This window comes from Trachypithecus francoisi, unplaced genomic scaffold (genome assembly GCF_009764315.1).
Source record: "Trachypithecus francoisi isolate TF-2019V2 unplaced genomic scaffold, Tfra_2.0 Lachesis_group4, whole genome shotgun sequence".
Lineage (NCBI taxonomy): Eukaryota > Metazoa > Chordata > Mammalia > Primates > Cercopithecidae > Trachypithecus > Trachypithecus francoisi.
Window position 1 is genome coordinate 1,859,838 of NW_022681469.1, and position 9,142 is coordinate 1,868,979.

General features: G+C 52.0%; 1 protein-coding gene across 3 annotated transcripts in view; it reads right to left on the minus strand.

Annotated features, from left to right (window-relative positions):
- Nucleotides 1–6,558: 6,558 nt before the first annotated feature.
- DNAJB6 (DnaJ heat shock protein family (Hsp40) member B6) overlaps nt 6,559–9,142 on the minus strand; it is an 86,837-nt gene continuing 84,253 nt past the window's right edge. For 2 of the 3 annotated variants that reach the window (XM_033193807.1, XM_033193806.1), the window contains exon 10: nt 6,559–7,974. In XM_033193807.1, the coding sequence (XP_033049698.1) occupies nt 7,877–7,974 (98 nt within the window). In that variant the 3' untranslated portion in view covers nt 6,559–7,876. The remainder of the gene's footprint in view (nt 7,975–9,142) is intronic. The other variant, XM_033193808.1, reaches the window with a different exon arrangement.

Genomic DNA, 9,142 nt, shown 5'->3' on the forward strand with positions numbered 1-9,142 from the left:
TTCGCAGGGAGGATGAGTGTGGGTGGGGAGGACCTCGTGGGGAGGATGTGGGTGGGGAGGACCTCGTGGGGAGGAGCACTGCTGGGATGAGGGATCGCGGGGAGGATGAGTGTGGGTGGGGAGGACCTCGGGAGGAGCACTGCTGGGGATGAGGGGTCATGGGGAGGATGAGTGTGGGTGGGGAGAAGCTTGCAGGGATGCGCGCTCATCTGACCTTTAACATGGCCATCCCACTTCTTGGAATCCGCCCCAAAGACAACAGACAAGTCCAGGAAAGGACCCTATAGGAACGAGAATCTCCCCAGAAGCAGCAAAAAAATAAATAGGATTTCAGCCACAGGAAGTTAGCCATAGGAAGTCAGCCCACAGGAAGTTAGCCACAGGAAGTCAGCCCGCAGGAGTAAGAACGGCATTTGGCTGTGATCAATTCATCTCAGTACAAAGGAATTCTGTGCCACGAAAATATTCATGGAGGTCTCTGTTTCCTGATGTGAAGTCTTTCCCAGCATCTAGTTGGGCAACGGCACAGACTGGCGTGTGTTTACCAAGACAAGGTCTGCGGGTGGTAAGGATCATTTATGTTTCCATATCTGCATTTCTGTTTTTTCTACCAATGATCATGTGTTCCCTGTGTGTTGATTTTACTCCCAACATTTAGAAATAAAGTATTTAAAGTCAATAAAGTGAGTGCCTCTTCTCCGAGCGGACGGTAACCTGCTCCTTCGACTGCTCCCTGGTGGCGTGGCTTTCTTTTGGGGCTTCGCCCTCAGTGCGCTCCAGTTAATTAATACTTTTGATATGGGGTAGAAGGTGCATTCCAGTATAACCCAATGTCTACTCAATAAGGGAATACTTTTTTTTTTAGATAGGATCTCACTCTGTTGCCCAGGCTGGAGCACAGTGTCGTGATCAGCCTGGGTGTACTCGATCCTCCCACCTCAGCCTCCGAGTAGCTGGGGCTACAGGCATGTGCCACCACACCCAGCTAACTTTTTTATGGCTTTTTTTTTTGTAGAAACAGGGTCTCACTCAGTTGCCAAGGCTGGTCTGGAACTCCTGGGCTCAAGGGATCCTCCGGCCTCAGTCACCCAAAGTGCTGGGATGACAGGTATGAGCCACCGTGCTCGACTCGGGAAGGCTTCTTTTCGGAAGACAGCAAGCTGATAAAGGCAGGATGAGTAACAGGATGAGGAGGCCGGCGTTCTGCAGCCACTCACGAATGGTACTCCAGGCCCCAGATGCCACTGGACAGCAAGGCAGTGGGAGATGAAGCTACCAGTCTCGGAGAGTGGAAGGGCCAGCACAGAGGCGAGAGACCCTCCACACCCTGGAGGAGCATGGCCACAGCACCTCTACGGTGACTGCACTCAGCATCTCCAGCAGGACCGCGAGGTGCACACGGGGCTCCCGCCACACCGGAGGAGGGGCCCGCATCTCCTGCCCAAAGCACGGGTTGTGCTGGGCCGAGATGTGTGACTGCAGGTCCTCTGGCCTCTAGGCCCGATGCCTCTCAGATCACAGGAGGTAGAAGATCCAGGTGAGCAGATCCGGGAGGGCAGGGGCAGGTCCAGAACGCGGCAGCTCTGCCGGTGAGGCGCACAGCCTTCCAGATGCCCAGGAAGGAAAAGCAAAGGCAAGAGTGAAGGATTGCTTCATGTTTATTTAAATATTATCTAATTAAATTATAAATTAAAAGTAATTTTTCTTTATGTTTAATGTATTGAAATGGAAGCTAAAAAACAAATGGAAATGAAAGCCCGCTGGGGAGAGGGGCAGGCACAGAAGCCGGACTCCCCTGAGGGCGCCTTGTTTGTGAATTTTGCTTTGGAACCATGAACACGTTTACAGCAAACATTTTTTAAATCCTAGACACTGAAAGTAAAAGGAAATAAATGAAGCTAAGGGTCTATCGAGTTGTTGACTTAGCCACACCAAGAGGGATTATCTCAAGATTTACGCATCCCAGTGTCATGGCCTAAGAAAAACGATGGGGTCGGGTGCGGAGGCTCACCCCTGTAATCCCAGCACTGGGAGGCCGAGGCACGTGGATCACCTGAGGTCAGGAGTTCGAGACCAGCCTGGCTAACATGGCAAAACTCTGTTTCTAGTGAAAATACAAAAATTAGCTGGGCATGGTGGTGCATGCCTGTAATCCCAGCTTCTCAGGAGGCTAAGACAGGAGAATCGCTTGAACCAGGAGGCGTAGGTTGCAGTGAGCCAAGATCGCACCACTCTACTTTAGCCTGGGCGGCAGAGCGAGACTCTGTCAAAAAAAAAAGAAAGGAAGGAAGGAAGGAGGGAGGGAGGGAGGGAAGGAAAGAAGGAAGGAAGGAAGGAAGGAAGGAAGAAGGAAGGAAGGAAGGGGATTGAAAAGCTCTGAATTTTTTTATTTTTTTTAATTTTTTAATTATATTATTATTTTCTATATATCAAATAAGTAACTATGTTATGTATTAAGAACTAAAAATTGGCTGGGCACAGTGGTTCACGCCTGTAATCCCAACACTTTAGGATGCCAAGGCAGGTGGATCACAAGGTCAGGAGATCAAGACCATCCTGGCTAACATAGTGAAACCGGCTCTATTAAAAAATACAAAAAAATTAGCCGAGCATGGCGGCGGGCGCCTGTAGTCCCAGCTACTTGGGAGGCTGAGGCAGAAGAATGGCATGAACCCAGAAGGTGGAGCTTGCAGTGAGCTGAGATCGCGCCACTGCACTCCAGCCTGGGCAACAGAGCAAGACTCCATCTCAAAAAAAAAAAAAAAAAAAAGAACTAAAAATCTGGCTGGACGTGGTGGGCTCACGCCTGTAATTCCAACACTGTGGGAGGCTGAGGCAGGTGGATCACCTAAGACCAGGAGTTTGAGACCAGCCTGGCCGATATGATAAAATCCCATCTGTATTAAAAATACAAAAATGAGCTGGGCGTGGTGGTAGGCACTTGTAATCCCAGTTACTCAGGAGGCTGAGGCAGGAGAATCACTAGAACCTGAGAGTTGGAGGCTGCAGTGAGCCGAGATCATGCCACTGCACTCCAGCCTGGGTGACAGAGCGAGACCATTTCAAAAAAAAAAAAAGAATTCAAATTCTCAGAGTAAAAGAAAAAATCTGATATAAAATCCAAATAGTGAAAACCCTGTAATCCTAAATTTGAACTGGAAATATTAACACAAATCCTTTATATTATATATCCTAATATGAATTTTCTCTTTAAAAAATACTCTCTCCCTCCGTCCACAGAGGCAGCCTCGGGTGTCTCCAGGCAGGACCCAGAGCAGCCGAGGCCCTGAGGCCAGCACAAACTGCAGGCACCGAGGAGTCTGTCTATCGCCCCAAGACGCGGCCATCTGAGCTTCCAAAGGCAATGGCCCCAACCGTGGAACACCACAAGTGCAATCACAGCTTGTGGGCTCACGATGGAACTAGACAAAACCACTGGTCACCTCGGGGTCCTTGGAGGAGCCAGGGAGCCAGCCGGTCGCTCTAGACGCTGGGACTCGAGAAAAACAAGAATGTGCGGGGCCTTTTGAAGCATAAACTATACTTCTGGGACCCAAGCAGTGGATAAGGGAAAATCCATCTTTACCGAAGAATTCCAGCCAAGAAGCTTGGAGGAAAGGCAGGTCAGATATTGACAGATGAAGTCATGCATAGCCCAGGACTGACTTCAAAACATGATGGGAGCCAGGCGCAGTGGCTCACGCCTGTAATCCCAGCACTTTGGGAGGCTGAGGCAGGTGGATCACTTGAGGTCAGGAGTCCGAGACCAGCCTGGCCAGTATGGTGAAACTCCCGTCTCTACTAAAGATACAAAAATTAGCTGGGCATGGTGGCGGGCACCTGTAGTCCCAACTACTCCAGAGGCTGAGGCAGGAGAATGGCTTGAACCCACGAGGCAGAGCTTGCAATGAGCCGAGATCGCGCCACTGCACTCCAGCCTGGGGGACAGAGCGAGACTCCGTCTCAAAAAAAAACAAAAACAAAAAAACATGATGGGGAGGGGGTGCAGATACACAAGAGGGGCAGGCGCTGTGCATCTCTGGGCGGGAGAGAGGGTTCATTTCTACAGTTACCTGTTCCAAACACACAATTTGGACATTAAGATTTTTCATAATAAAAGGTAAAAGCATACAAAGACCTAATACACATGACAACTAAATGCAGTGTGTTGTCTTGACTGAAGTCTAATTTTAAAAAATCACAGGCCAGGGAGACTGATTTGCATAACAATAAAACTCCAGTCTCCTGCAAAAAAACAAAAACAAAAACAAAAAAATGACCGGCCAGGCACAGTGGCTCACACCTGCAATCTCAATACTTTGGGAGGCTGAGGCAGGCAGATTGCTTGAGCTCAGGAGTTTGAGACCAGCCTGGACGATATAGTGAAATCCTGTTTCTATAGAAAACGTAAAAATTAGCCAGGCATGGTGGCACATCTGTAGCCCCAGCGACTTGGGAGGCTGAGGCGGGAGGATTGCTTGAGCCCAGGAGGTCAGGGTACTGTGTGCTATGATTGAACCACCGCACTCCAGCCTGGGTGCCAAAGCGAGACTCTGCCTCAAAAAAGAAAAGAATACAACTAAATAGTTTCTGAAAATGGACTGAGAAGTAGCCGGCATGGGGGAATTACCATTTTTCTGAGGTGTGATAATGGTGCCACGGCTCTCCCGCCTAGGTGACAGAGCGAGACTCCATCTCAAAAAAACAAACAAAAACAAAAGCAAATGTGTTTACCGCAGGTGTGGTTATTCACGTCATGGTCCCACTTTTCCAGGCCTCTGAACAAAAGAGCAGAGAGCTCTCCCTGGTGACGGCGCCATGTCCTGGTTCTGATCCTGTCTCCAGCTGTGCAACCCACATGAGGGAAGGCACACGGGACCCCACGGGACCCCCAGGTTAGGGTTAGGGTGTGAATGTTTCAGAATGTTTAAATGTATTTACTTATGGAAAGTGGGTTCTGCAGCCCTTCGTGCCCCTGACAAAGGTGAATGGTGTACAGGGTGGCCCTGGGGTTGGCAGTGGGGTGGCCAGGAGGCCACATTGTGGTCCTGACACCCCCAGGACTCCCCACCCCAGTCCCACAACTGCAGTTCCTGCCGCACCGTCCACAGCCCCCTGCCTCCCACCCACCACCACCTCACTGCCTTCCCCGCCCCCCGCAGGGCCCCCAGTGCTTGGGACGTCACAAAGGTGACGATGACAGGTGCCGCACTCCCCCTTACCATCATCTCAGCAGCTGCTGAGCATACCCAGGGCTCGGCCTCCCTCCCCACCCCCTCAGCAGATGCTGGCATAAGCAGCCGCGGGCTCTGTCTGCACAATGGCACTCCACTCCTGAACACGCCCTAGAGAAATGGGGCTGCTGGGCACAGGGGTCGGGTAGACCCCAGCACCCCTCCTCACCTTAGAAGCAGATACCTACCTGCTGACCAGGCACCTGCCAGGCTCCATGGACACTAGCTCCCTCCTCCTCCTGGGGCCAGGGTCTCTCCCTCTCAGTGACGGGAGGACCCGCCTGTGACACGAGTTGACCTGGCAGCCAGACCGTGTGAAGATGGGGCTCTGGCAGCTTTGCCAAGAGCCTGCCTTGTGTGTGGCCTGGCTTGTCTGGAAGGTGCTCCAGGCTCTGTTGTGTCCCTGCTGAGGAAGCCTGGCCAGCTCCCGGGATGCCCTGAGGGTCAAGCGAGCAGGGTCGAGGGCACAACCGTCACCTCTAAACCTGTCGAACCACCTGCCTCCCTCGCCACAATCTCAGCAGCAGATTCTGGGATCTGAGCAGTTGAAAACGACTAATCTTGTTTTAAAAACACCCCCCCCACCCAACTCCCCTGCAAGGCGATTTACTGCACCGCCTTCCTCAGTCACCAGGAAGGCCGGATGCCAGGACCTCAGCATTGAGCGCATGTCTGGCCCGTCTTGGTTGCCAGCAGAGCCAGGACGAGCGGACGAGGTTTTCCTCTCGGCGCCCTCACTGTTTCCTGCGAAGGCTGCAGGAGTTTCCACCTCAAGTGTGTGTTCCGCCTCGTAAGAGGCCGGTTCCGCCTCGTAAGAGGCCGTTTCCACCTCATCTGTGCGCTGGGTTATTAGTGTTTTTTTTTTGAGACAGAGTCTCGCTCTGTCCCCCAGGCTAGAGTGTGGTGGTGCGAACTCGGCTCACTGCAACCTCTACCTCCCGGGTTCAAGCAATTCTCCTGCCTCAGCCTCCCAAGTAGCTGGGATTACAGGCATGCGCCACCACGCCCGGCTAATTTTCTGTATTTTTAGTAGAGATGGGGTTTCACCATGTTGGCCTGGCTAGTCTTGAACTCCTGACCTCAGGTGATCTGTCCACCTCGGCCTCCCAAAGTGCTGGGATTACAGGCATGAGCCACCGCTCCCTGCCGGGGGTGTTAGCTTTAAAGTCACGTTTCACCTTACAGTGAAGAATTTCAGAAGCAACACTTCTGCCCGCAAAACACCACTTTGTTCTTCATAATTGTAATGTTGAAGAATTGCTTTCATTTTTAATCAGTCTTAACAGTGCAACTTACTGGCGCCTACAAAGGACGGCAGGCAAGCTGTATTTAATATGCTTATGTTTTATTTACGTAGGTGGCACTTAAAATACATGATGTGTTTAGGGTTACATTGTCCACAGAAAGCATCAAATACCACTCCACCCCCCACCAAAACCAAATAAACAAAGCCAACTCTTTGGCAACAGTTGTGTTAAATAACGTCAGAGATCACACTTGTTTCTGGCTCCCAAGCCTGGGTCACTGCTACATGGATTGTGTCAGAAGCTTCCCGGCTTCAACACTGCTAGATTAAAATTGCTGGCATTTTAAAATCACATCACAGCTTTTCACAATGCCCTCAAGTCCAAGAGGACAAAGGAAAAAGGAACATGAAGAGCAGATCCTCATGTGAAAGGGAAGGAAAGTCACTGAGAGGGAGCGTGCAGGGAAGAAGTCAAAGTAGCCTGGAATTCTACTCCGTGCTCAATAAAAACAAGAAGTGAAGCAGCAATACATCATGCAAATGAAATAATGACCGGAAGTGGGCGCGTCTAGTTAGAAGTGACTTTCATAAGGAGTCCGTGTTCGCGAACTGAAACATTAGCTCAGCCTCCTTGTGCCGTCTCGGGGTGTTTTGCGCGTGTGTAAATACCGGCCCGTTTTCCCCAGCACGGCCCTAACCCATGGACACTAGGGAGGGTGCCACTGAGCAAAAAATTTTGCTAACAATAATTAGCAAAAATCCAAGAAAAAAAATACGGAATCTAGCAAAACCTACACCATATTTGAAGTTGAATTTGGACTACCTGCAGAGGATGCATATTAAAAGAGTAAACAGAAGGAATGATTTTACATCTGAGGTGAGTCACGACAGCCTTCTATTCGTGGGGCGGGATTGCTCTGAGGAGAAGGTGCAGGAGTCAATGTGTCACTTGCGATATTCTCTAAGTTACACTCCACTGAATTACTTTAATTCCAAACACTACGCCGCCACAGGAAACAGCCTCATTTCATGAATGTTACTCAGTTAGCTGTCTGCGCCCTACTGTACTTCTAAAGCTAGAAATGCTCCAGCAGCACGGAGTGGTTGAGGAGCCGAAAAGAATGAAGAGGATCCGGAAGCACTAGAGGAAAACTAGCAGATTGAGCGCTGGAGAGAAGCAGAGAGCCGCGTCCCAAAAGTCTATCCCCGCCACCCGTGCCGTCAGCCCCGTCTCCTGACCCTGCTCTGACTGATCCGTGATCGCATAATCCTGCCGAGCGAGTGTGGCCTCGAGACAGTCCTGACCCAGCGCCGCTACCTAGCGCGTGTGCACGACCACGCGCCGAGCACGGTGGAGCGCCAGCGTCCGGGCTGCACCGCGCGCCTCAAGTCCGGTCTAGTGATTGCCTTTGGTCGACTTCTTCTTCTTCGACTCCTCTCTCTGCTTCTGCTTCTTCCTCTTGCCACCTTCTTTGAATCCTAAGGAAACACGGCCTGTAAAACACGGTGCGGAACAGCACTGCTTCCCCAGCAAGAGCCAAACATGTTTTCTATTTCCCCATGTGAAGAACAAAAAGCAACAAAATGAAGTCGTCTATCTTGGCCACACCTGAACCTCAAAACGGGAGCTGACTTTCCAAGGTGCAGTTGAGAACCGCTCACACTACCCAGATACCCAGAGGGCTTCGCCACCCTGCAGAGAAGTGAGGACTCCGACCTAGCCAAGCTCCGCCCAGCAGCAGAGCTAGAAGCCCGCCCTGGGCCCGGCTGCGCCTCAGTCCCGGAACCCCGCCCCGCGCTCTCCGTCAGAACGCACACTGGGCCTGCGCAGAGCTGCGCCCCGCTGTGGGGAGGGTGTCCACGGGCGTCTCCTCTGCTTCCCCAGCCAGCCACAGTGCAGCCTTTCTGCAGGCAAAGCCTCGGCGTGGACTGGCCTCACGTTTGCGGGCTCTGTGCCATCCGGCGTGGGAAAGTCCCATTTCTTATTTGAGGAAAGTAACCTTTCATTTTCCTTTTGCTAAAGCCAATGGCTGACACTGACTGATCCAGCTGAAGCGCAGGGAGAAAGACGCCCACCCTCTGAACATCTGATCCAACGTGCCCGAAATAAACACCTCTGGATTCATTTCTGCAGAAATTGTCTTGGACTCAGTGTGTGCCAACATGGGTGCAGGAAATGGGCCTGATGTTGAAGTTGGCCACAATTGTCAACATGACGGGGCACAGGGAACATGGCCGGCAGCGGGCAGGGCGGGTCTGGGTCCCACACGCACGGGCCCTCGACCTGCCAGGAGAACACTCCAGAGACCCACACAACTTCACATCGTGGCATCGTGCCTCACTGGGAGGAGCCTGCTCACAGCCCTCTCGGGGGCCTCAGGCCCTGCCCACACTCATGACTTGCCCCAGAGAATCACAATCATGGTGGGCCGAGTGCCGGGCTCCAACCACATGCATTCCACGCCCAGCTGACGGCCGCCATGCTGACCAGCATGTCACAGGTGCAAGTCCACTGAGTGTGGCTCACGCATGTCCTGGACCACAGTGGGACAAACACACGTGGACTTTCAAATGTGCCGTGGCTGTCACCACCGAGCACTGCCCGGACCCCGACAGCTCTCCCCAGGAGAGGACAAGCCTGCAGATCCAGTCCACACCCACA